The sequence below is a fragment of the Anser cygnoides genome, chromosome 4 (genome assembly GCF_040182565.1).
Source record: "Anser cygnoides isolate HZ-2024a breed goose chromosome 4, Taihu_goose_T2T_genome, whole genome shotgun sequence".
Lineage (NCBI taxonomy): Eukaryota > Metazoa > Chordata > Aves > Anseriformes > Anatidae > Anser > Anser cygnoides.
Window position 1 is genome coordinate 64,481,556 of NC_089876.1, and position 27,603 is coordinate 64,509,158.

A 27,603-nucleotide genomic window follows, 5' to 3' on the forward strand; every position below is an offset into this window, starting at 1 on the left:
AGCAGCGCTGCCCAATTGTGCACATCAAGCATGCAACTATAAAATGCAGTGTGCAAAGGCTGGGGCTCACTCTTTTATCATGCCTCCGGAAACCACCATCTTTCCATTGTACTTGTCAAGGAATTGCAACAATGCAAACTGCCAGTTGCTGAAAATACAGTGGACCTGTTCCAAATCAACACAGTGGAGCAGTGCAAATAATTTTATTCTCATCAAGTGCTTTTCTTCCACGTGGTACCCACCAATTTCAATGGACTTATTTGCTTTCCTCCAAACACTATGTTGACCGTGTTTTCCCAATATGTGGAATAAGAACCAGTGGCAAGAAGTTAGGATATTGTTATGAATGGCGGCAGTAACCATTACGTAGAATTTACGACTGTGGATGTGTCTATCAATGTGCACGTAGGCTCAGGCATTTGTCTCATCGCTTCAGCAGGTGTTGACTTCACTCCTAAAACACATCACTAGAGGTGTTCACAAAAACTTCCACTTTGTATCCGCACTTGAACAGGCTGATGGAGAGGGCAGCCCACAGCCCACTCCCTTTCCTGCCTCTGTAACTGAGTAAACAAATACAGGCAGTGCCTCAAAGGTGCCCACACTTTTGTTCTCGCAGCCCCTGGGATGTGCTCGGGGTTTGAAAGCAGTGAAGATCTTGTGTTAACAAACCCATAATGAATGCTACTGTGTTCAGACTCTGGCCATGGGGAAAGAGCTTTGCAGCTTTAAATCTAAAACCAAAACTCTCCACATTAGTTCACACCCTTCATACTGCTCTATTCCAAACCCCTTTAGGATGCAAGAGTTTCCCCACAGCCTTTTATTTGTCCCATGTGTCCCAGCTCTCATTCCCAATCGCCAAGAGGAAGAACACAGAAAAGAGGCCCCCTCCCTTATTTTTCATGGTAGATGATCCTCAATCTTTGCTTATATTGAGCTCAGTTGTTCCCTCTGCTTCCCTCCCGGGTGCTGATTTTTCATTAGCTTCACATCATGGTCAGTCTCACAGATTGCTTTTATCCAGAACTCACCCTTTAGCCTGCCTCAAATCAGATTTCTGTAGTTTCAAACACTCCTAATGTTTCAATGTAAAAACCTTCATTTCAAGTCTCTACAATGAGCAATTCATTTCTGTCCCTCCACAGGCCCTGCAGAGACAGGCTAAGGCTCCAAAAACTGCCTCTTGAGGCCATACATCCTCCTATCCGTAACCATCAAGACTATTTAAGACTGTGTGAGAACATGTCAGTCTATTAACAGGCTAAGGTAGTCTGGGTTGTATCCATTTTCAAGAAAAGATATTGTCAGTACGCATAATGTTTGCAGACGCCAGGATTCCAACAGGAGCTGTAGTATGGTGCTGACAGTGGTTGGTGTGTTACCATCATCTTTTCTGAGTTACCATCATATTCTGCTCAAGTACTGCAATTCATTTTGGGTGCTGAATACAACAACCAAAATACAACATTTTTGTCAATAGCACCATGAAATTTCCACTTACCATAATAAATCAAATTGCTGCTGTATTACTAGAACCGTGTGTTTACTGTCTCCTGAGGCACCCCTACTGCTTCCACATTTGCTAGTCCCTTCAGTCCTACATAATGCTATTTCAGTTCTAAAAAGGTTAACACACATTTGCTTACATAGATCAGGAACTCATGAGCAGCTAAAAAAAAGGTTTGATCAACAACCCAAAAAGGGCTGCCAGACACTGGTCTGCTTTCTCAGCAGTCTCTCATTCACAAAGGAGTTAAAAATTGTCAAGTGCTCGTAGAAACCAATTCCCATCTATGACATCCATACATTTCTTACTGAGAAAATTACCTGGGCTATTTTCACAATGCTTACCTCGCTGGGAACACCCAAAGAAATCAAGAAGAAGCAAGGGATTTTTGGAATGCTAGAGACTGTGGCAATTCCACCCCCACGCTCCAATTTAACTTTTTGCCAGACTCAGTACACAGAGCAGTTCTGTGCATGAACCTAGAGCTAATTCTTCTGAGAAAAAGATTTCAGTGTTGAGCATAATTAAAGCAATATTCAATATTCACCTGCATATAATCATTTCAAAGTCTTAAATACAAACCTTTTTTCCCCCCATCTTGCCTTTGGCAAGAACCTCACATTGCCCAAGTATTAAGGAATTCTTCTCTGAGAAGTCTCTCTCAGAACACTGTTGTCACAGTGCAATATACAGACTTGGATTCAGGAAGTGCTGCCCACACAAAATAAAATGCGAATTAAAATTCTGAAGGTTTTCGATGTAAGAGAAAATAAATTTGGTATAGAGTCATGTCAGAACCCTTTTGCTTAACTGTCAAGTATTACTCTGGTAAAGCAGGAGAAATTGCCATTGATTTCACTTCTCACAGTTCAAGATCACACCCTATAGTTACCATCAATAAAGGTATTGCCTCTTTACTGATGGCTGCCCTCACTTTTCCTAAATTTCTCCTAATATTGCAAGTTTCTTTTGCAAATGAAAAAGTTCATTGGATCAACACTGCCCCCATCCGCTGGCCCCTAGCTAACACACTGGTTTTTAGTTGAGTTATGAGAGTTTAAATTGTCTTTATCGATTTACATGCAGACATTTCACAAATTAGTTAGCAAGCATTTACTTTTCGGAAAGGAAGCAAAATTCCTACAAAGTATTCAGGGAAGGGCTATTAATCCTACCTGGGTCCATCAGCTGGCGTGTCATCAGCTTAAGCATAAACCTAGAAATAAAAAAAAAAAAAGTAAATTTAGCTCCCAGTCTTTGTACATATGTTACTTTTTGGCTGCAGAATTAAACAGTATGCTTTCTTCAAATCTACTTTCTGTTTAATTTAGAGGAAGGGTGAAGGTAACTCAAGACTCACCTCTCAAGACTTGTTTCATAAAATAAAGCAGCCATCGTCCATAATGAAGGGACTTCTGAAGAGAATTAACATGCCAAACCGGCTTTGAGTTGGACATCTGAAGAGCAGAAGTGTAACTGATTACACAACAAGATGTATTTGGCAGAAAATCATCAATACAAGCAGGTCGACGAGTTCGGAATGAGCTGCATCTTTCTCCTCGTGTTCATGTTTTACTCCAGTGTAATTCCACTGGCCACACAGAAGTGAGCCTGTAAAGGATAAAGGGCCCACAGCGTTTTACCAAGCACAAACCAATTTTGATTATTTCTTTACTTTTTATTTCTAGCCCTTTTATGCAAAGAAGTGAACAAATATCTAGGTACACAACCACATGTCAGTGGAAACAGGATTTCTGTGAAAGTTCTGTGAAGGCAAAGGCGGGGGCTTGCCTTCCCAGTGGCCTTTCTTAGAACCTTTTCTAGATATGGGAGCTGGTGCACCCACATTCTGCCAGGCCAGCACGAGTCCCTAGGGTTAGAGTAGTCTTTTGTATCTCTAGCTGTATACAGACTGCTTCTGAGCAAGTAAAAGCCTTACAACAGCCCCTTTCGACATAATTTGTAATTTAAATTGGCAAGGCAGACAAAAGGGGGTAGAAATGTGGATCTTCTTACCTTTCACAGATGCAAACAGAGGGTGACTTGCTGATGGTCACACATGAAGTATGAAAAGGCTGAAAACTGAAAGCAAGCCTTCTTTTTCCTAGCTCACTGCTTTTTACCACAGTATAGCTTTTCTTTTACTTCCAGATAGGGCTCTGTATAAACTGAAGAGCTTCAGGAATTTTAAATGATAATAGATGGCCTTCAAGCACCAGTGGCCATCCTGGCCTCTTCTTTATCCTGAGTCTTGAAGATGCGGAGGACCTAAATCTGCAGGACTGAACAAAACAAATGTTAAAAGACACAACTCTCCTGAATCAACCCAGGATCCCTTAAGAAGCAAGTCATGTCTTCCTGGAGTAACGGTTCTCTTGAAGGTTAGGTAAATTAATAAATTAGAAACATCTTACTAGAAAATACTGCTTTTCTACACTTACCTCCCATCAACCTGAGCCGATCCCATAGCACATCCATCCACTCAACTCCGTAAAATATTTGTTTGGCATCTGAAAGGAGAAATGATGGGATGGACCATAAGTTAAGCCTCTGTACGGCCAAAAAAGGGGGATTACAATCAACTACAAATGTCAAAAGCTTGTTTCTGGAGAGACATTCCTGGAGCTAAATGGAGAAGCTCTGCTCACACTGCAGGCTGGATTTGAGTCCAGCTCCCTCCCAAGCTACAGAATAAGCCTGTTTTTCTGGGCAGGCCTAACATAGAATATAAAAATCAGAGAGTGAAAGGAAAGAACAAGGCTGAGAAACAGAAGGAAGCTGCAGAGTACGTCAATCCACACAGATCTTATGTTGGAAAAGATACCTGCCTTTGAAGACTGGAAAAAAACAAAAAAAAAAAAGAAAGAAAAAAAAAGATTTTTCTTTGGTGAACAAAAAAAGTCTTTCCAGATAACACTGTCTCTGGCACAAAACAGTTTGAGGTCCCTCTGTTACTCAAAGAAAACTGAAAAGCAAGTATACGGAATGAAGAATAATTCTGCTCCTCCAAGGGGAGCACAACTGCCATCACAAGTGAAGAAGATGAACGCAGGTTATCTAAATTCAAAACCGCTGATTTTTCTCTCTGCATCTGAATTTTCACCTATCTGATGTAATGGCTTTATCAATGACCTTGATGAAATAACTGCTTGAATCAGGAACCAATAATCAATAAAAAAGGCTAATCACAATATAGCACCAAAAATTTGCAACATGTAAGTTGTTGTTATGTATGGCATTATAACTGTAACACCCCTGAGGACATTTCAGCAGTAGCAAGCCCTGAATTTCTATATAGTACCATAAGGTTTTCCAGAAAAACAGGCTCAGTTTGCACTCTGAATGCAATAATTTATCAGGATGCACAGAAGTAGGCACATCATAGATGTCTTCATTCTAACACTAAATTACAATCAGATTACATGAATATACGGAATTATCCAGTATTATTAGCAATGGCTAAAGGGGTTTCCCTTGTTGTGGCTCAGTTACAGACTTTCCAAATAAAAAGAAGGAAGCATAAAAGGCTTGGGGAAACCATCACCTCATTTAACTGAGCAATTGTGTGGTGCTTATCTGTATTGTGGCAGACTGCAGGCACAATCAGACAATTTCAACACATGCCCACCTTCTGGGATAAGAGATCTTTGTGCCAAACTATTTCTTGCAACTGCTTCTTGCAAAATGGATTACAGCTGAAGTCGCCCAAGGCATCAGAGCACATCACAGCAAGCTGTGGTAACGTGGTCCTCTACCTGAGCTCATCATGTGAAGTGCTGGCAAAATTCTGCAGATATTTACATTTGATATATGGGATATGAAAAAACACAGCAGGTAGGTATTCTTTTTCTAGCTATTTTTTTCTCCTCAAAAATAATTTTATTATTTAACAAATAATGCCTTGAACCCCATCTGAAATGGCTGGTGGGTATAGCCCAGGTATTTTAGGGTAAGAGCCTCAGCTAGCATAAATTACTCAAGTACTTTCCTCTGAAGCTTTATACCTCAGTCACAGTTCCTAGTCCCTTCGGGGGGGGGGAATTATTTTAAACACCAGAATTATATATTTGCAGCTTACTAACAAACCTGTGATTATTCTTAATTTTCTTTTTTTTTTAAAAAAAAAAAGGAAAAAAAAAGGGAGAAGTATTTCAGGAATTGTAACCTAACAAGGTTACCTACTCCCTATGCGTAAGCAGTGTTTCAGGGGTGGTAGGGGGAAGCGGCAGGACCACAAGGCTGGGGTGCTCAGGACCTCATTTTGCACAAAATGACTAAGGGGAAGAAGGAAAAAAAAAAAAAAAAGAAAAGGCACCTGCACTCAGGAGAGGTGCTGCTCCACAGAAAGCCAAAGCCCTACTGGGGAAAAGCTATCAAGTTCCCCACGGAAGCTGGGAACGTTTTGAAGGATACTTTGTGGAGAACCTAAAGGCTGGATGGAGCATTTATTGGCTGCCCTTCCTGCACAAGACCGCCTCCAGAGGAGGAGTTTGTGCCCTAGGCTACAGACTCGGGCCGAGGGGTTCGGGTAAGGGGCAGGTGGCTTCCGAAGCTCCTGCTGACTTGTGGAAAACGGACTCCACAATCAGTAAGATTGTAAAGTAGGTATGTTTCCTCAGCGCTGGGTAGCATGAGGGTTAGTCCCACCAAAGTCGTGCGTGCCTGACGCAGCAACTTGCCTTGGTTATATGCAGCAAAGAGTTACATATACTTGAAGTTTCACAATATGCCTATACATATTCATAACCTGCCCCTGCTTCATATTAAAATTAGTTTGAAGGAGTCATTTCCATAAGCTCCTCCCATCTGCGCTTGCACAGTGTCTCCTGGTGGTGGTCGTCGGGGGTCGTGGGGATGAAGGTTGATGACTCTTCCTCATCAACGCTAGTTGACCTCTTGTCTTTGCGCAGACTCAGTTGCTCCTTGGCTCTTGTCCATCCGCAGGACCAGTTTCTGACAGTTTCTTAAGATAGGCTCACACTCTTATTAAGAGACTGACCTTGGTAAGGGGCCCAAGGCTTCTTGCTTTAGTTAATTTGCACAATGCACCGTAGTTAGCAAAGACACTAAGTAGCATCCTAGTTTAATGCTGTCAGCACTCTATCTCTGCTTGATAAGATTCTCCTAACTCCCTCACTCACTGCAAGCATGGGAGGGGCTCAGGAACCGGACCCAGACCCAGGCAAAACAGTCGTCGTGAGTTCAGGGTCCCCCTCCTTTGCCAGCCCCCCAGCAGGGAGCAAAACTTCAGCACACTGACCCTGGAGGAGCAACCCTCAGCAGGAGGTGTCATACGGAGCAGTATGACCTTAGCAAGCTGGACGAAGAGTTGGCAAAACACAAGAGAAACAAACCTCACCAATGTCTGTTAGAGGTAGGTGCAGCATCCTTTGCCTTTCAGTCTCAGGCTCTTCGCATTGATTGAACAGCTTTCTTCTCTCTTAAATTAAAATGGGATTATTTCCCTTTGAGAAATGGTTATGTGTTTTTCTTCATAGTCAGGTATTTAAATACAGGAATATAAATAAGCTTATACCCAGAGTTTTCTCTGACACCGGTACTCTGGTGTTTCTTCTGGACCCGGTTCACATGTGGGTTTCTCGAGAGGTGTAACATGAGGACTCTGTTGTAAACTGTTGTCTGTTACTTTGAGTAACTTGGTAAGAGTTATATGGTCTGTTGAAATCTGTATGTGCGCTCCAAAAACTGAGATCCAAAATAGGACAATTGGCGACCTGATTTCCCTTACTGATCATGTGGTGGCTGTGCACCCGCTCTCCCAGCAAGAATGGAAAATACCAGTCAGGCCATTACCTTCAGGAACTGAAAACCATTTTATCTCTGAAAAGTCTGGTGCATAAGTCAGAAGATTTTGATTTTACTCCTGACCTAGCTTTTTGGTGGGATGCTTTTGGCTCTCCGAGCTTTTCTCTGGCGGGAAGAAGGTTCCTCACTGACTTCTCCCTTCAAGGTCATAGCCAGCCCCCACACCGCGATGTCCCAGGCCCCCCCCGCCCCTTCGATTGAGAGGATTTTTACCTTCAGCCTCAAGCATGGAGCCATTAAACCTTCCTTCACCATCCAGTGGCCATGAAGGCGGCTTGGCTGCTCCGGTGCCCCCACAGCAGGAGAGAACCTGCCGCCTGGGGCCGGGGGGCTGCTGCACACGAGCAGCCATTTTGTGGTGGCTGGACGAAGCGCTGGCCTGGAGATCTCCTCATGGTGGCCAGATGTTGCAGCCCCTCTGTCACTGAGGTGAGGTGGGTGTAGTGCAATTGCTCAAAGGGCAGACTCCTTCCTGGGGAGGAGGCAGAAGAAGGGGCAAGCTGACTGTCTTCACTGTGAGGATGTGGTCTTTCTGAAAGGACGTAGCCAGCACCTGCACTGATGAGGTTGAGGAAGAAAAAAAAAAAAAAAAAAAAACCTTGGAGGGGGTGTGTGCACAGATAGGAAGGGCTGGAGGGTTACAAGAGTGGCCGGATAGCTCTGGGTCTCCCTCATTGCTCGGCAGGGAAGGGGCAGGTGGTAGCCTGGGGCGGCCATTTTGTGTGTGCTCGCCCCCCTCCCCGCCAAAATGGCACCACCCGTAGCTCCTCCTGGCTTCCGTCCTCACCACACAGAAAACACGGGGAGCTGTGACGGGTCTCTCTGGTTTAGGAGAAACTGACCTGGCAGGAGCTGTTAGTCACAATCCCAAAACTCTAGATACACAAATTGAGACTGTGTGCTGCGGTCTTCCACCAGACCTCAGTTTTTATTCTGGACATACCTGCAAAGCAGTTACGTGATGATTAGGGAAGCTGAGGCGATTCCAGATAAGAAAGGGTTAAGAATGAAACTATTAAAGGAGAACAGAACATTAGGTGTAGGGCAGGAAGCAGATGTACGGACAATGTATCTCAAAATAGGACATACGGGCAATATATCTCGAACAAGACATTGGAATCCAAGATAAGAAAATAATGAGCAGAAGATTCGAAGAAAAAACAGTCCTTGCGGTTAGGAAGAAAGCTAATTCAGCAGAATCCTGACCAAGGGTGAAAAGTACACTGTGAGGAAGACTTATGGCCTTCCTCTCTGAGACCACCGACCACAGCTCGACGACCCCTGCCCAAGACCACTGAGAGGATCTGCGCAGGCGCAGGACACAAAAAACTGATTAGCATGAGAAGCGAGAGTAGGCGGGGTTAGATAATGAATATGTATAGGCGTTAATAAAATATTAATCACTGTGATGTATAAATTTGGGACGGCTTTTCACCTCGGGATGCACGATAGGCGGAAAGATCCCCCGTGCATCCGGCGCCGTCAATAAAGAATAAATCACTTAAAGAAATTGGATTTATGATCTTTGAATCAATCTGGCACCCCAGATGGGACTTCTTCTCTGTCGGACCGCAGGACCCGCTGGGAACAGGACTCCCTAGGGTACCCCCGGGATTTCCCGGAGGGACTCCTCGACTCAACGGATCACTGCGGAGGCAGACACGGACCCCATCATTGTAAGTGATTATATTCTTTATTTTGGTTTATTTGGTTGACCGGTCAATTGGGGTCGTCTGTAAGTCGGAAAGTAAAAGTTTTCTGCAAGACGGCATTTGGTTTTTTGGAAAGCACTCAGTTGCTGTTGGGAAACAAATAACCTTTGCATGCGAGGTTGGTATTACGTTGTGTTTAAATGTGGAACTTGACCTTGGCTATTGTCTTTGGGATTTTGATTGTACTCTTTATAACGTTACTAGGATCTTGGTGTTATTGTGGAAAGCTGCCGGCTTGTATTGTGTAACAAGAAACATTCTGAACTGTAACATGGGGGGGCAGCAGAGTAGTGGGATTCCAAAGAAAAGCCCGTTGGGATGTATCTTGAGTCATTGGAAAGATATAGGGGGATCCCCCGGTGGAACTGAAAATAAGAAAACGTTGATAAAATATTGTAATCAATGGTGGCCACTTTATAAGTTGGATTGTGAGGGAAATGGCCACTGAATGGAACCTTAAATTATAATACTTTACTACAGTTAATGTTGTTTCTAAGGAGAGAAGGAAAGTGGGATGAGGTGTCATACGCAGATATGTTTTTCACTTTGAGAAACCACCCGGAATGGCAGAAGGAGTGTGGAATTAACTTAGCCCCACAGGATCCTTTGATCCTGGCAATAGAAAAGGATATGAAGAAGGAAGGGGCAGGAAAAATGAAAAGATGTTGTTCGGCATGCAGTATCAGGCAGAGATGTTTGAAATTGAATGAGTCAGAGGAGAGAATGGAGGATTATGTCTTCCCGCCCCAGATAATAGAACGAGGCGTGGGGGCGAGCCCAGGAAACGGCAGAATAGATAAGAAAAATGAGAGTTGGGGAAATGGAGACTTTACCCCGATCACGGCTCGAACCCGAAGTAAGGTCGGGCCCGTTATTCAAGCCCCGTTACGATAGGCTATGGGGGCTAACGGACCAGCTCGGATAAAAGTACCTTTCACAACTGCTGAGTTAGATTCATGGAAGGAAGCTGTGAAAGGATACCGGGATGATCCAGAATCAGTGTCCCGGAGGTTTGAGCTGATTGTAAAGAATTTAGATCCCGATTGGAAAGATATAGAGATAATGCTGGCAGCATTATAGGAAACGGAAAAGCAACTGGTAATTAAGAATGCACAAACTCAAGTACAGACCCAGGTAACGTCAGGAGTTTTACCTGGAACTGTGGAGGTATATGTGCCCAGAGTGGACCCAAACTGGGACTATAATGATGAGGGTGATTATAGGTTATTAAAAAGATATCAGGAATGGATTAGGATCGCCTTGGAAAGTGCGATACCAAAGTCTGTAAACTGGTCTAGGTTATATACCATAAAACAGGGGCAAACTGAGACCCCGTCAGAATTTCTCGATCAACTAAGGACAGCAATGCAAAAATTTACAACGATAGACCCCTCTTCTGAGGAAGGTAAAGTCCAGCTAATATCATTGTTCTTGGGTCAGTCTGCGGACGATATAAGGCGGAAGCTTCAGAAAATGAAAGAGCCGGATGTGAGAGATTTAGAAAGGCTGGTGGAAGAGGCATGGAGGGTATTTAGGAATCGAGAAGGGAATGAGAAACAAAGGCTGGGTAGGGCTATTGCTGCGGCAACTGTTGCGGCCTTACAGAGGCAAGAAGAACCTTTTCGGGGAAAAGGAAGAGGGAATGGGATAAGGGGAAGGTCAGTAAAGCCTCCCCTGAGACTGAATCAGTGTGCATATTGTAGGGAAGTGGGTCATTGGAAAAGGGAATGTCCGAAACAACGGGAGAAGAACAGATTGATGGTAGCTAGTGTATCTCCCGATCAATGAAGTGGACCGGGGGATTCTACCCTAGCAGATCCGCTGGTTAAAATTAAGCTAGGGAAATCAGGACAGGAAGTGGAGTTTTTAATTGACACAGGAGCGACTTATTCTGTGTTAAACCAGAAATTGATACCAGAGGATGAGGATTTTGTGACGGTGATAGGAGCTACAGGCCAGCACGAGAAAGCCTTTTTCCTAAGGCCTTTAAAATATAAGTTAGGGAAACAGATGGGAATACATAGGTTTTTATATTTACCAGGATCCCCGAAGTCTTTGCTGGGGCGAGATTTACTAGAACAATTAGAAGCGGAAATTGTCTTTGAAAAAGGGAAGGTGGGGTTAAAGGTGAGAGAAGAAAAGCTGATAACCGCGCTAAGCTTAACGCTGATACAAGCAGACCCCATCGGTAAAGTACCTTCGGAGATTTTAGACCAAGTTTACCCAGGAGTCTGGGCTACTGACATCCCTGGGCGAGCCAAAAATGCAGCCCCGATAGTGGTGAGATTAAAGCCAGGGAAAGACCAGTTAAGATTAAGCAATATCCCCTAAGATTAGAAGACAGGAAAGGAGTTAAGGGGATAGTGGATAAGTTTTTAAAACATGGACTGCTGGTTGAGTGTGAATCTGAATATAATACTCCTATACTACCAATTAAGAAGCCAGATGGGAAGAACTATAGATTAGTGCAGGATTTAAGAGCTATAAATAAGATCACTGAAGATATACACCCTGTGGTAGCCAACCCGTACACATTACTGACTAAATTAAAAGATAATTTAGTTTGGTTTACCGTACTGGATTTAAAAGATGCCTTCTTCTGCCTGACTTTAGCCCCAGAAAGTCAGAAGCTTTTTGCTTTTGAATGGGAAAATCCAGACTCAGGACGAAAGGCTCAATTGACCTGGACCGTATTGCCGCAGGGATTCAAAAACAGCCCCACGATTTTTGGGAATCAACTAGCAAAAGAGCTTGAGGTTTGGGAGGCCCCAAACACCGAAGGAGTTCTGCTGCAATACGTTGATGACCTTTTGATAGCCACTGAGAATAGGAGCAGCTGCATGCAATGGACGATAAGTCTCCTTAATTTTCTGGGTTTGAATGGGTATCGAGTCTCTCAACAGAAGGCTCAGCTGATTCAGTCACGTGTAACTTACTTGGGGTTTGAGATTTCAGGGGGACAAAGGGAGTTAGGAACAGAACGGAAAGAAACTATCTGCCGTACCCCAGAACCACAGACCATTAAGGAATTACGAACTTTTCTAGGGATGACAGGTTGGTGCCGTCTATGGATTAATAATTATGGACTAATTGTAAAACCCCTATATGACCTCATCAAGAATAACCAATCAAAATTGGTCTGGACGGGGGAAGCACGGGCTGCCTTTAAGAAGCTTAAATTGGAGTTAATGCGAGCACCAGCTTTGGGTCTACCGGACTTGTCTAAACCCTTTTGGTTGTACTCCTATGAGAGACAAGGGATAGCTCTGGGGGTGCTGGCACAGAAGCTGGGCCCCTACAGGAGAGCTGTGGCCTACTTCTCTAAACAACTGGATGAAGTAAGTAAAGGTTGGCCGGGTTGCCTTCGAGCGGTGGCCGCTGTCATCATGAATATACAGGAGGCTCGGAAGTTCACTATGGGACAGAAGATAACCGTGCTGGTATCACACACTGTCTCGGCAGTCTTGGAGCAGAAAGGGGCACACTGGTTATCCCCTCAAAGATTTTTAAAATACCAAGCAATACTGGTGGAGCAAGATGACGTAGAAATTGTGGTTACTAACATTGTGAACCCAGCTTCTTTCCTTAGTAACGCTCCTGACGAGCCAGTGGTCCACGATTGTATCGAAACTATGGAAACTGTGTATTCTAGCCGACCAGATCTCAAGGAGGAGCCCTTGGAAGACGCGGACGAATCATGGTATACTGATGGAAGCAGCTTTGTGAAACAAGGACAACGCAAAGCAGGGTATGCGGTGACGACCACTCAACAGGTAATTGAGTCGAAACCATTACCCCCTGGGACGTCTGCTCAGAAAGCAGAAATAATTGCCCTTACGCGGGCATTGGAACTAGCAGCAGGAAAGAAAGTAAATATCTGGACAGACTCTAAGTATGCATTTGGTGTGGTGCATGCACATGGGGCTATCTGGAAGGAACGAGGATTATTAACGGCCCAAGGAAAACAAATAAAATATGCTGAGGAGATTTTGAAGTTGTTGGAAGCGGTAAAGCACCCAGAGAAGGTGGCTGTTATACATTGCCGGGGACACCAAAAAGGAACCGCTGACTTCGAGGTAGGGGACCGATTGGCTGACCAAGAAGCAAAAAGGGTGGCCGGATTGGCTGAGGCAGAAGCGCTCACTTTAATACCAGACGGTAAAATACAAACTTTAGGTGAAGGACAGGAACCTAGGTACACACAGGAAGATCAAAAGTTAATTGGGGACCTGGGAGGAAAAGCAAGGAGTGATGGATGGGTATACCTGAAAGATAATAGGGTTGTACTACCCTCTAATTTAATATGGCCTACGGTCATGGCAGAACATAATAAGACTCATTGGGGAGCAGACACCTTATATAAAAATCTGAGTCGAGTCTTGGTGGGAAGAAATCTGTATACTACGGTAAAACAAGTAACCCAGCAATGCAGTATTTGTTTGCATCATAACCCTAATACAGAAAATAGGGTAAAGTTCGGAATAATCAGTAAAGGAAACTATCCAGGACAACAATGGCAGATAGATTTTTCAGAACTGCCAAGAAAAGGGGGGTATCGATACTTGTTGGTTTTGACAGATACTTTTTCCGGGTGGCCGGAGGCTTTTCCCTGTCGAACCAACAAGGCAAGAGAAGTGGTTAAGGTTTTACTGAATGAGATAATACCGCGTTTCGGAATTCCGGCAGCAATGTCCTCGGATAGAGGCTCTCATTTTTGTGCGCAAATAGTTCAAGAAGTAAGTAAGGTCTTAGGGGTAGACTGGCAACTCCATACCCCTTACAGACCACAGGCAAGCGGACAAGTGGAAAAGATGAATCATCTAATCAAACAACAAATAGCCAAAATAGGACAAGAGACTAATTTATCATGGCCTCAGTCTCTCCCTTTGGCTTTACTTAGAATTAGAGTAAAACCACGGACAAAGGAAAATCTAAGCCCTTTTGAAATATTATACGGAAGACCCTATCAGTTTTTGTTCAGCGGGGAGGACCTGACGCAACTGGGGTCGGGATACTTGTATAATTATTTAATAGGACTCCAAAAACAGTTGGATCAAATATCTAAAGTTGTCTCAGGAACCAGGGCTAGAGGGCTGGACCAACCAATCCACCCCTTTAAACCTGGGGATTATGTGTATGTAAAAGCATTTGCAGGTCGCCCTTTGGAAGAAAAGTGGACGGGACCATACCAGGTGCTGCTGACAACACATACCGCCATCAAGATTAAGGAGCAAACGGCCTGGATCCATTATTCGAGAGTGAAGAAAGCTCCAAAAGCCCCCTGGAAAGTAACGCTGGGTGACGGTGAACTGAAACTAAAGTTCAGTCAAGCAAAATGAAGACACTATGGTCAGGAGTATTTAGTAATGTAGTTAGCAGAAATTTAGTTAACAGAATTGTTTTATTTCTGTGGCTTATAGTTGTAATTGTGATTCAAGAATTGGAAGGTGCTTCTATGATGATAGAGAATGGTGGGTGGCCTTGGTCTGAAGCCGTAACCACGGAGGATAAGAACATTAATGGAAAGTTAGCTGTTGTGGTTATTTGGCGAACAAATGGTGATCATTTACATGCATTATCAGAATGGCAAAATTTAGGGGAAGGGTGGATACACCAAAGAACTGTAGGGGACGAAATTGAAATAGGGTGCCGAATGATTAATGGAACAGCCCACGAAAAAGCAACGGGGATTTTAGTAAAACCGACTTCCAAAAGTGGCCAACAAGAAGGTTGTATCCGCCCAGGTAAATTAGATTGTTGGTATAATTTTATATTAACACAGACTGTAGCAGTTAACTGTTTTTGGACTAATAATGGTCAAAAGCTCGAGATCAAGGAAGGCAAGAGCCTCATGATAAATTTTCTGTATAAGATTAGTAAGGATAACATTTCATGGGGCTTTGAGGAAATATGGAATAAGTTAACTTCATGGTTACCCAACTTTCAATAGTTAGAACAAGTTTTTACTGATCTGGTTATGTTATTGGTAGTAGGAATATTTGTATGTATGTCACTGCGATACTGCTAATGATAAGGGCATGCAATGCAAAAGAATTTGCATGGGGAAAAGAAAAGGGGGGATTGATTAGGGAAGCTGAGGCGATTCCAGATAAGAAAGGGTTAAGAATGAAACTATTAAAGGAGAACAGAACATTAGGTGTAGGGCAGGAAGCAGATGTACGGACAATGTATCTCAAAATAGGACATACGGGCAATATATCTCGAACAAGACATTGGAATCCAAGATAAGAAAATAATGAGCAGAAGATTCGAAGAAAAAACAGTCCTTGCGGTTAGGAAGAAAGCTAATTCAGCAGAATCCTGACCAAGGGTGAAAAGTACACTGTGAGGAAGACTTATGGCCTTCCTCTCTGAGACCACCGACCACAGCTCGACGACCCCTGCCCAAGACCACTGAGAGGATCTGCGCAGGCGCAGGACACAAAAAACTGATTAGCATGAGAAGCGAGAGTAGGCGGGGTTAGATAATGAATATGTATAGGCGTTAATAAAATATTAATCACTGTGATGTATAAATTTGGGACGGCTTTTCACCTCGGGATGCACGATAGGCGGAAAGATCCCCCGTGCATCCGGCGCCGTCAATAAAGAATAAATCACTTAAAGAAATTGGATTTATGATCTTTGAATCAGTGAGGAAAAAGATTGTCTTGAGGCAAGCAGGTTGGGATAAATTACATTTGGAGATGAGATGAGGGCAGATATTTATAGAAATGTGGTCTTCGCTTTTTCTTGCAGAAAAAGTACCTGGAAATCTTATAAGAAGGTGACAGTATATATGATTTACCACTTAATTGTTGAAAAACTTAACAGAAGATGATACCAAGTATTTATAAAACTGTGCATCTGTGCATTCATCCAGACAAAACAAAGCCTAAGACTTTATGAAGGAGAGGAATTATCTACCTCAATATCCTTGAATTTCTCCTAGTTAAAAGTAGAGGAAAGATTTCATTTTTATGATAGAAGGTTGGTTCTTAACGTACTAGGAATTAATATATTGATAAATATATTAGAAAATAAGGAGAATTATTTTTTCTTCACGGGTGCTGTTAATATGAGTGAGAATATCCAAGAATTAAGGTAGCATACTTTTTTTTTTCTTTTAATTAGAGAAATCCTGTATCTGATATCCATCATTATGGTCAACACCATCCTTAAAGAAAATGGAAACAAACAGATGCTGAAGCTGTAGTCCTTAATACTAATGTGACAGGAAAGGTGTGAACACAAAATTTAAGGATATGGGTACCCAAGGCAATCTACTGTGAGGGGTGAATTGCACTGATGATTGTAGTTTGTGTACTTTGTTTCTGTCCACAGTGGAAGGAACATATGTCATATGTCATTCCATATGTCAGCAGGATTTCTGCAAAAATATCAGGATACAGTAAGGCCTAATGATAATGAATTTGCAGGAGCCCAGAATTATGTTTACTGTTAGATTCAGAGTCATTCAGCAATGGAAAAGTGATATTTGTGATATTCAGTGATTTTACTGTTTTGGGGTGGGTTGAAGATGGTGATTAGATTTAGTGATTTTTATATACACATTTGCATACCTACTATTGGAAATTTTTTATCAAAGAGGGATCGTTAATGAGTTTCAGAGTTAATGGTCAACTGAGAAGGATAAGGATGATATTTTTCTTTTCTAAAGCCTTGATTTACTGATTCACTCCGATGGATCAAATCAAAGTGTCATCTATCCAATGAGTTGATTCCAGAAGCATCTAGTGGCAGATACACATTAAAATGGTCAGGAAAAAGTGATACGTTCCTTGGTATGCGTCTGTATCTTAGTGTTCAAGGACTTAAAATGTAAAGACTTTCTGAGTCTGGATGTCTGTCCCAACAGTCAAGTTCATTAGCCCAGAGTTTTTTTCTTTTAACCTGCTTATGCTTTTAGGTTAAACTCCAAAATAACTGAGCAGTGTTGATAGAATATCCACCCCTCCTAGAATATAGATAGAATATCCACCCCTCCCTGAAGCTGGTGCACCTTCTTCCTGCTTTAAAGTTAAGAGCCTCCTCAGGGTGCATTTCCCCATGCTTTGCAGCTCTGTTTCCATGTAATCTTTCTCTCTAGTAGTGTTATGGAATGAAAACCGAGATTTCTCAGGATGTGTTGGTACAGACACAGAGAAGCAGCATAACAAGTGAAGTGCACAGACACAGGGACTTGTTGCGTTGTGGGGGGTTAGGAAAAGCTCTATGTGGACAGAAATCAACCATGCATGTTGTAATTGGGTCGTTTGTGAATGTCACAGTCCTGCTATGCAATCACAGACCCCTCACCAGCTTTGTTGCCTTTCTGTGGACTCGCTCGAGCACCTCGATATCCATTACATAGCCAATGAGACTACAGCACCTTGGTTTAGAAAACAGCTTATGATCTAGTTGTGAAAAACAGTAGTTAATCAATAAAAGCATTATCCTTTTTTGTCAGGATGAAAGTTGACATTGTGAATCCTGTCTTCTAAATTGTTTCTTTGATTTCTACATTCAGACAGAGGAAGTCCCAGAGCCAAGAGAGTGTAAAAATACAGCTGAAAACTACTACTGAAGAAATGGAAGCTGCTAACCACCTGCAGGAGGAGATACTGAGGGAGGCTAACAGCCAAAATGAGCATCGGAAAAACATGGTCCACAGTCATGAGGAAGTAATTCTAGAACTAAGTGGTATCCTAATGTATTCCGAAGACAGTACAGGCAAGAAACTCTACGAGCATGGGAATATTACCAGCTTGCACATCCACAAAGTAAGCACAGCATTTCTTGACATCCTGCAGGATTTAGACTCAGAGTTGTCATATCTCAAAGAAAAGGTGGTTCTGGTATGTGGAAAAAGTGCTGTGTTTCCTTCCAGTACTCATTCTACGTTTTTGTTTTTTAAACTGGCCTAAGCAAATGGTTCATAGCTGTCCAGAAATGGGAGTTAGCTCTAGCTTCTTCAGTCTTAAGTAGGGCTATCATGCAGCTGATGCAAGTGGCACGTCCTGGATAAGCTAGAATCTGTACCAGGCAGAGAGAGGCATGAAAGCCATTTTGTAGTTAAGATAACAGGTGCAGGTGTGCCATGTTGCACTAGCACATTCATACCTGTCTCCAACCTGAGAGGGGTATTTTGCTAGAATTTAACCTCTGCTTTGTAGTTTTTTACGGTTCAAGTTGGACGCGGAAAGAAAGGAATTACACTTTGAAAACTACTATTTAGTCTGTGCTTTCTTTAGAGGTTAGCATTGTCATCTTTTAAAATAGGTGGAAGAAGAACTGGAGTCATTGAAAAAGATTCAAAGACCCAAAAAGAACTTCTGCTTCAGCAACATCAATCCAGATATCTGTTTTTCAATTACTTATTCATAAAGCTATTTAAGTAGGCAGTTTTTCACATGTACCACACATCATTTTATTCTGATGATCTAAATATCCCAGCTATATACCTGAGTTATACAGTAGCATGTTCAAAATAAATGGGTGAATAACTTAATGCAATGTATTTCATTTACAATAAAACATCAAAACAATTAGATTTCTGACTACTGAACAATATGATTACCTGTTCAGTGGAGAGGTTATTTTTTGCCAAGACTAAAATTTTAACCAGTATTTTCTTTTTAAAACAGGATTGAGGAAGTAATAAATGAACATGAACAGGAGGTGGCAGCACTAACTGCTAAAGCTAAGAGTGCACGCAGCTATGCAAATAGTATCCAAAGCCAGATGGAGAACGTTCAGTATGTTTGTTTGATTATAGTACAGAAAATATTAAGAAAAACCTTAATTTGAGAGAGCTTATTCTTAGAGTGTACCAGCTTATGCTGCTGGTATACTCTATGCCCTACTCTTCTTTTTTTTTTTTTTTTTTTTTTTAATGTCTGAAACTTAGGCAGTCTTTGCATAAACTGTAGAATGAAGAGAAAAAAGAAAAATGAAGAAATAAGGAATCACGCTATATAGAGGCAAAAAGTAATGCATTAGGCAAACTTTAAGAATTGGCACACTCAGGGACTGGTTCGGTCGCTGTGGTTCTGAAGCAGCACCAGCAAAGTGGGTGGAAGTTCAAATTGTGGCTCTAGCTGTCAGCTCTGTTTTTGCCACCAGCTTTTTGAATGATGTATCTCCAGTATCGGAGTTGTGAACAGTTTTTGCAGAGTACCTGGCTACAGTTAAGAGCTGTGGTTGTGTGCAGTTTTAGGTGTCTGTATTGCACCACGGGCTTTGTCTTCTATACATTCAGTGGATTCAGATACAAAATTAATTGCCAGTAACATTATCTGTTGAGTCACAGACGAGACTGAGTAAACAGTTGGGCTGTTTGCATAAAGGTACAAATAAATAGTAATGAGGGGTAATTTTAAATGTTTTTCATTTGGGGGGAGAAAAAGATATGTTGGTACTGTTGACTTTGGCAATAACTGAAAGAGAAGAAAATGACACTGATTCTCACCAGCTACTTGGTGACTTAGAAAACAGTGTTCAACAATTAAAAATCGAGGACATGCCATGCAGTGCTGCAAACTTAAGATGAGACTTAAACATCAGTATATATATTATGACTGACCTGCGTAGTTGAAAGGGAATAGCTGATAGCAAAATGCCCCTGAGTTCAGCTTATGGAATAGTTGGGGTGCATTTGAAAGCAGACTTAGCTTTTTTACAATTTGGTTGAGGATAAAAGAGTCATCATCAGCAATAAAAATCATTAAGACTTGAGTCTCTATGATTTCGTGTGAGAACTCTCAGACAGCAAATCTGGACAATAAGACAGTATATTTTAAATGTGGAATGATAATCGACTGTGAATGATAATCGTACTTTAAAGTAGTAAGTTTTAGTGTTCTTACTGATTACAGCAAAAACAACCACAAATGTTTCATGCTTTCATGAACCTAATTTCTCCATTTGAAACATTTCTTAGAGAGCAAACAAGAAAGCAAAATTCAGTGCGTGCGCATCAAGTCAGTCACCTGGGATCTATAGTTTCTCAGCTGTGTTCTGAATTACAAGAATCTAGGAGGTTGTATGAAGACAAGGTGTGTATAGATTCGTGTGTTACAAGTAGTACCAGGTAAACTGGATATTTGGATGTGTAAAGTTTTTTGGACAGATTGGGAAAATCTTTTGGTAAGGGTTTGCTTCAGAAGAACTGAGTGGATAAGATAAATGATATTATCTCCAGCACTATTTGTATTATTTTTAGGAACAAGTTATATTTCTCTAACAAAAACAGTTTTGCAGAATGCATTGAGAGCATACCAAAAATGATGCCTACTGGAAATATGTAAAGTAATTTTGTGCTACAATCATCACTTGTATGTGCAGGACAAGAACATTCTTCCACTGTACCACTAGAGAATATACCAACAAGAAAGAAAGTGGGCAGTAAAAATAGTTACTTATTTGAGTTGTACTGCCCAGAAAAGTTCTCTGGCAATTTTTTTCTTGGGAAGTGCAAGAACAAGAGAGCATGGGGATTAGGGCAGCTCTTGAGAAGCATTCAGCTGTCCAGAAGTGCCCCAGTGTAAATTAAGAATCCTAAAATTCATTGCAAAGCTTCATATCAACAGAACATAATGCAGGCAAAAAAAAGACAGCTAGCCAGCCCCTCTGTCTTCAAGCCAATTTTTAGATCCCATTATAAAACAATTTTGACAAGTTACTTGCCTCCACAAAGAAGTGCAATTAGATCATTTTTTTCCAGATTGTTCCACAGAGAATTACTGCATACTGATGGAGAGAACTTCATACAGTCCTACCACAGAATCTCTGCCATTTCACAAACCACAGCATTTTAAGTGCCCTTTCCAGATTATGTCCATTGCTTCATTCATTTACTTTGCTGCTTTGGATTCTAGTTTTATAAACCATCAGAATACCTTTAAATTCATAGTTATTTTTGGTAAAATGTAATTCATGTTTTCCATAGAAAATGACCTGAAAACAGTTGCTCTCCACTTCTTTAAAAATTAGTAGAGCTGACCCATGCAGAAATGCTTGCTGGATCCAAATCCAGCTTAGATTACAAGTCATGAAGATTCAGGTATCCTTCTCCTACATGCTACTGGAAAGGGAAAGTACAGGTCACAGGAGTGCTATGAAATTTGGCACAGTTGATATTCTCTGATCCAAAAACAGTCTGAGGATGGAATGACAGGGATGTGTCACGTCAAGCCTGTGGAGCCATGACAGATGTGCAGAGCAGGAATGACATTGTGTTTTACCATTTCTGTAGATTTTCACTTTTATCAGTTCCATTTGATTCACATGTATCAAAACTCACGCTAGGCAATTCCGAAAGTGACTGTTTACAGCATCACAAGTGAACTATGGTGAACTGTAAATTAGTCTCAGTTACTATCTTTCATGCTCAAGGAAGAGTACAATTTACAGTGTGCTTTTCGGGTAGGTCTGTGTACCTACATTTTGTTTGTTGTATTTTTGTTTTGTTTTGTTTTTTACCTAAATCATGCAGTGTACATCATAAGATCATATCCAGTAAAAAACTCTAACTGTAGTGTGTATTCCTTAAAATATATTCTCTTTCAGAATATCTATCTTATATATAACATGTAAAATTGGAGATACTGCATCAATTTCAGGCTATTTTTTGCAGTCTACAGATGGCATAAAATGTTGATTTCATTTACCTATAAAACAATAGACTACTGGTCCATGAATAAAAACCGCTTTTCAATAGGAAGTGCAATATTATTAAGTATTATTAGGTAGACTTCAATGAAAGACAAGTTGATCATTTGATCTCAGGCTGTTATGTGGAGTTATGTCCAGGAAGGAGTGGGGCAGAATCTAAATAAAGCTTTTACAACTGTCTATCTGTTTTAGAACAAGCATTTCTCCACAGCTTCTCTCATAGGAAAACGCCTTCGCAAGTAAAGTTTTCGAGGTAGTAGGTGCAAGCCAGTGTAAGTTGTTGATATCAGATACTTTTCAGCAGTCAGGAAATTTGGTGGTTAGGTTTTGGATATAAATGTAAATATGTAAGTGTTCTGTTTGGATAAGCCTATGTTAATATCTTTCCCTTTATTAAAAAGGGCTGTAGACTGGCCTGCCATCTCATACCCTGCCAAAAGTTGCATCCTTCCACAGGAACTGTGTGACTGTCGTTTGGAGCAATACATGTTTGCCTGTAGATTTCTTGATGTATTTGTAGTGAGGGAATTATGCCTCACTGTCTCAGTTGCATAAAACCTGCCCTTGGGCCTAAGCGCTTCTGAAAAACTTCGCTGTAACTTTAAACACAAGGTGAACACATCTGGATAGCCTTGGAACCAAATTCTCCCTTAATTAGGAGGGCCCTGTCTGAGGAGGACTTTTTCTGTCACTGCCTGTGGGAGCCCTCTTAATAATGCCATACGCAGTCCTTGAGCTCTGTAGAGGACATGCTTCAGGCTTAGGTTTTCTGGGGAAATGCAAAGTAGTTGTGTAGGGAGGGTTCAAGGGAGAAATATCTAGGGCTTACTGTAATTTCTTCTCCTGATGGAGGATTCCAGAGGATCAGAGAAGCCCTTTTCTCAAAAAGGATTTCAGGCAAGTAGGGGAAGAAAAGTCCCTGATGCTCTCTGCTGCTGCTTAGAATTTGTAGCTCCAGGAAGTCGAAGATTACTCGTTTTATAGGTAATGAATTTTTGGAGAGTTGCAGATCAGGGTGGAATCCAATTAATTCTCAGGAACCTGAGCTAACTCTACAAGGTAATTGAGCTTAGTTATTAGGGAAAAAAAATGCTATTGTGAATACACCTAGGGAAAAACTCTGTTCCATCAAAAGATGACATTTAGACTTGTTTAGAGTAGAAGCTAGAAGAAAACTAAAAGAAAGCCAGTATGCTTCTTAAAGTAGAATATATTAAGATAATTCTTCATGAATTTGCTTTTCATTTAGGTGGAGGATCTAGAGAAGCAGTTGCACCTAGCTCATTCTGAGGTAGCAAAAGTTCAGAATGAACGGGATCGATACAACCAAGAATGTGGAAATCTGAATGACCAGATTCATCAATTGTTGGTGCAAGAAGTGATAGTGTTGAAAAAAAAACCTTGCTTTCTAAAAGTGTCACCTTACTGCAGGTTTTCTCATTTGCACATTGTTTGTTTCCAAAGTGTGACAGCCCCTTTATATATATAGTTAATTTTGAGGATTATTTTTTATTAGAAATTTGGATTGACTGTTATGACTATTTCCCAAAGGCCTTTGACATTCAGAATTAAGGTTAACTTTGTCATAATTTCAAAATGCTTGAAAGTGTGGAACCTCACACTTCGGATCGCTGTGTTAAGGAACTTTAGTCCCTTTAACACATATTTTGTAAGACATGCCCAGGATTTTTGTAACAGCGCTAAATGTTCCTTTCTGATCTACTGAGAATATTCACAAAATGAAACGCAGTTAAAAATTTTGCCACAAAGCATTGGTTTCATAAAAACTGGCTTCATGCTCTGTAATTACCCTTTTTTTTTAAATATAAGATTACTCTTTAAAAACTGAATTTTGGGAGGTGAATTTACATGGTTTCATTAGTTTTATTTGCCTAATTGGTGTTACAGTCCTTCTGAAGGAGATGTTGAAATTATTTCATTCAGTATGGTGTTCTCCTATTCAAGAATACGTTAAGTAAATCTTTTCCTGCAGTTTGCTGGAGGAGAAGACTGGAGCCAGCATAATGATTGCATAGTTGAATGTTAAGATACTTTCCTAATCCTTTTTTTTCCCTTTGTTTTTAGTTTGTATTTCCATTCTGCCATTCTCCGAGCTTGCTGCTTTGTTCTCTACTTCAGCTTTAACAATATACACGTAGTCCTAGCTTCCGAAATAATAGCAAAAGTCCTTGCTAATAGAAATGTATATTGATAATTCAGTTTGGCTACATTTTTAATTCATATTTTTGACATTTGTAGCTAAGAAATGTGGATGTCAGTATTTTTAATATTATTTACATTTTACATTTATAATTTTAGGTATGTACTATTAGTATTATGTTTGAGGGAGAAAAAAGTTAAGCTCTGGAGAATATGTAATAAATTACTGCAGGAAATGAAACAAGCAATGAACAGTTCTCATTAGTGGTAAGGATGGATATTTATCACAGAAGCCTTCCTTAGTATGTAGCGTAGTGCTTTATTGTTTTTCATTTGAAGTTGGCACAATATAATCTCTTTTCACTTTGCTGCTTATATTGATTTTAGGATAGACATAAATGGTATCAAAGACTTCAGTGTTGAGATTGTACATAATTGAAAATAATTACAGAAGCAATATGTAAAGTTGAAAGTTATTGTTTTGTTGGGAGAAAACACGTAGGAGGTGCCAGACTAGTTTAGCCAATATTCCTGTCCTCTGTTAGGTGTAAATCCATGTCGTAGTTGCCATTCAGATATGTAACCATGTAATTGGAAGTTGCTAATGGTAAGAAAATAACAAAAAATCCAAAACATGATTCAAGGTGGGAAATGAATAATTTCTTGTAGACTGCACTTCATGGAAAAGAGGTAGAACTAAGTCTAGAAAAGGAGCAGAACAAGAGATTTTGGGATCGGAACACTGACAACAGCATGACCGTTGATAATCTAAGGACAGAACTAGATGAGAAAAACATGGAGTTGCAGCTCATTAAAAACATGGTGAAGGAAATGAGGATTGAACGTCAGGGACAAATGGAGCGACAGGTGGGTGAGCCACAGCACCGCGATAGCATTCAGGATGGAAAGTGCACTGACTGCAGACTGCACCAAAATTTTCCTTCTAAAGTTGCAGGTACAACATAGAACCTGCAACTTTCTCTGTTACTCTGTCCAGTCCAGCCTTCATTTCTCTTTCTTAATGGGATACTGGAAGCATTAATTTTACATTTGATTTTTGGCAGTGACATAAGCCTTAGGAAAAAAATGAATGTTCTGTCGATAGTGTGGTTTTGATTGTAAACTACCAGAGTAACATTTTGCAAATGTTCAAAAATATGGTACTGGAAGAAGAAACAAACTGTTGAAGGCTGTATTTTTGGTAGTAAGCTCTGTTGTAAGAATAATTAGTAAATTAAAGGCCTTCATAATGCCTTACTTTATATAGTTCTTAATGAAAGCATAATGACATTCTGTGCTCTTGACTCAAAATCTAAGCTCAATGCATTGGAGTGTTAGGCAGAACTACTACTGATAAAGTAGACTCTTAGACATTGAGCTAAGACTCAACACATTGAGCTTCAAGACATCAGCCTGTCAAAAATGAGCTGTAATTAATTAACCCGCTGCCCACTGGCAGCTCAGCTGGTTATTTTACATTATGAGTAAAGATGAAGTAGAGTTGGTTCCCTTATGTGCTTTTTTTTTTTTTTAACCAAACCATAGGCTTGTGCTACCTCACATATCTTTCTACATTTTCCCAGTCCGTTTCTTCTCCTTAACATCGTCCTACCAGGAGGTTCATTCTTTCCTTCTGTTTCTATTCTGTACTGCTGGCAATTCCTGAGTCACGGTACTTAATGCTATATCTGGTGAAAGTCTTGTGAACATTGCTTCCTGCAGGAATAAAATCAGCAATATTTTTTTCATGTGTATTTTTTTTTTTCAATTTACAGTGCAATTGGTCAATTTTTAACACTTACGTTTTTTTAGCCCCAGCTACTCTAAATTTTAAAGTAACGTTTTTTTCTTTTTTTTTAATCACAGAAAATTAAACATACTAGACTGATGCAAAACAAAACAACAAAAAAACCAACAGTATTCCAATTAGTACTTTATCAAATGGGGAATTAGTAATGAAAACCAAAAAAACTCATATAGTCATTGTAGATCTGACCACACTGATGTAATTTTCCTCTGAAACTCACAGATGTTTAAGATGTACTGTAGAAAACCAGAAAGTGACATGAAGTTGTGAAGGTAGAAATAAACATTTCTCTTGGTCACTCCTTTTATTGCTATTGTTCAGAGGGCTGCAGTTAAGGAAAAAATTGAAACTATTGTAAGAATCTCCTCCTTGACTTTCCAACTGGAGTCAACCAAGGAAAGACTCGGTAAAGTTAAAGAAGATCTTAGAGCCGAACAGATGGATTTGGTGACTGCTGAGAGAACAGTGTCAAATTTTACAGCATGTCTGAAGGAGAAGGAAACAGCCCTCGAGGATTACCAATAAGGAAATCAAGAAGCTGCATTCACATGTTGGCAGTAAGATGCAGGAGCTTGAGCATCTAAAGAACAAAGAGGGCCATTTACACGATGTGCAGTCAGAGGGTGAAACACTGAAGCTGCAGGTGGTAGAGAAGGAAAGGATTATTGAGATCTTGCAAAAGCAAATTGATATCATGATCCAGGTTGTAGACCAGCAGTATCAAACTGCTGGAGTGATGGAAGTCGAGAAGTCACAGCTTTTAAAAGAAATTGGTGACTGGAAACTTCAAGTGCAAGAACATAAGGTCTGTAAATGATGGTGTATTTATGTCTGTAAGACAGTTAATATTTTCTTCTTGTAAATCTGCACCTTAACATTTCAACACTGTCTGGTTTTAAAGTCAATATGAGACTGCCCTTCGAATCCTAACAACACTGGAAGAGTTGGTGAATAGAGAAGAATAATATGAGCACATTCCCACCAAAAATGAGTATTTCATTGGTGCAAAAGCAGTCTCCAAAAGGCTTGTCACAGCTGGAATGTAACATGGTGTTCTCAGTGATAGAACTGTCCACATGAGTAGCAGAACAAGAAATACAGTGTTACTGAGAAATAGCAGACAGTGAGCACTCAGAGTTCCAAGCCGGGAACACTGTGTATAACTGGCAATTTCTCAGACAAAAAATATGCGATATGGTAGTCTTACTCAGGTTGGCAGCTTCTGAAAAAATGTGCTGCAGATAGGGAATTTCATGCACTTCTATGAGAGGACAGTTGAGTATTAAAGAATATGGAGGTAGCGGTGTAAAAGGATGGAAATAATTTTGATATCGTACACCTGGTCAGGTTAAACATGCTGGAAAGCCATCAGATCAGACTCTGTAGTACCCTTTTGGCGTGGATTAGTCATTTTCACATAACTGCTTTTCTACTCCATTTTTCTTTCATGCTCCAAAGTGTTATCTGACAAATGAGAATTAAGGTAATGATGATGTTTTCATATTTTTGTGGTTAATTTATATATACATATATATATATATTACACAATGAGTAGATTGCAAAGGAGGAGGAAGAAGTGAGAATACACAAGTTGGAGGCCATGCTGAGCAAGCTGGAATTGGAAAAGGTTAAGCTTGTAAACACATGCACTGAGAGACTCCGTGCAATTAATGATATGAAACTGGAAAAAGACGAACTAATGAGCAAACTGAAAGCCATTCGGATTGAGCTAGCTGGCCTTGCAGGTAGGGAGCTTCAGATTAGCTCAGCTCAGATAGCTGCTAAATTGGGCTAATGTTAAAAATAGAAGGGCAGCTTGCTTCATGGATCCAAATATGGCCGCTGGCACAGCTTAAAGTTCCCTGCCAGCATGGGATGGTCACGTTGCTCAGGGAGTAATGGTTTGGGTTTCT

At 40.8% G+C, this 27,603-nt stretch overlaps 2 protein-coding genes across 3 annotated transcripts in view; one reads left to right on the top strand and one right to left on the bottom strand.

Moving 5' to 3' along the window:
* Positions 1–7,684, bottom strand: part of SHROOM3 (shroom family member 3) — a 154,614-nt gene extending 146,930 nt beyond the window's left edge. For both annotated transcript variants that reach the window (XM_066996301.1, XM_066996300.1), the window contains exons 1-5: positions 7,550–7,684; positions 3,952–4,020; positions 3,527–3,792; positions 2,871–3,121; positions 2,686–2,726 (exon numbers count right to left, since the gene is read on the bottom strand). In XM_066996301.1, the coding sequence (XP_066852402.1) occupies positions 2,686–2,726; positions 2,871–2,905 (76 nt within the window). In that variant the 5' untranslated portion in view covers positions 2,906–3,121; positions 3,527–3,792; positions 3,952–4,020; positions 7,550–7,684. The remainder of the gene's footprint in view (positions 1–2,685; positions 2,727–2,870; positions 3,122–3,526; positions 3,793–3,951; positions 4,021–7,549) is intronic.
* Positions 7,265–27,603, top strand: part of CCDC158 (coiled-coil domain containing 158) — a 32,978-nt gene continuing 12,639 nt past the window's right edge. The window contains 12 exon segments of the mRNA XM_066996555.1: positions 7,265–7,410; positions 7,607–7,765; positions 17,579–17,906; positions 18,331–18,355; positions 18,358–18,412; positions 18,696–18,806; positions 19,991–20,105; positions 22,973–23,092; positions 24,553–24,750; positions 26,012–26,203; positions 26,205–26,495; positions 27,246–27,435. Of these exon segments, the coding sequence (XP_066852656.1) occupies positions 7,265–7,410; positions 7,607–7,765; positions 17,579–17,906; positions 18,331–18,355; positions 18,358–18,412; positions 18,696–18,806; positions 19,991–20,105; positions 22,973–23,092; positions 24,553–24,750; positions 26,012–26,203; positions 26,205–26,495; positions 27,246–27,435 (1,930 nt within the window).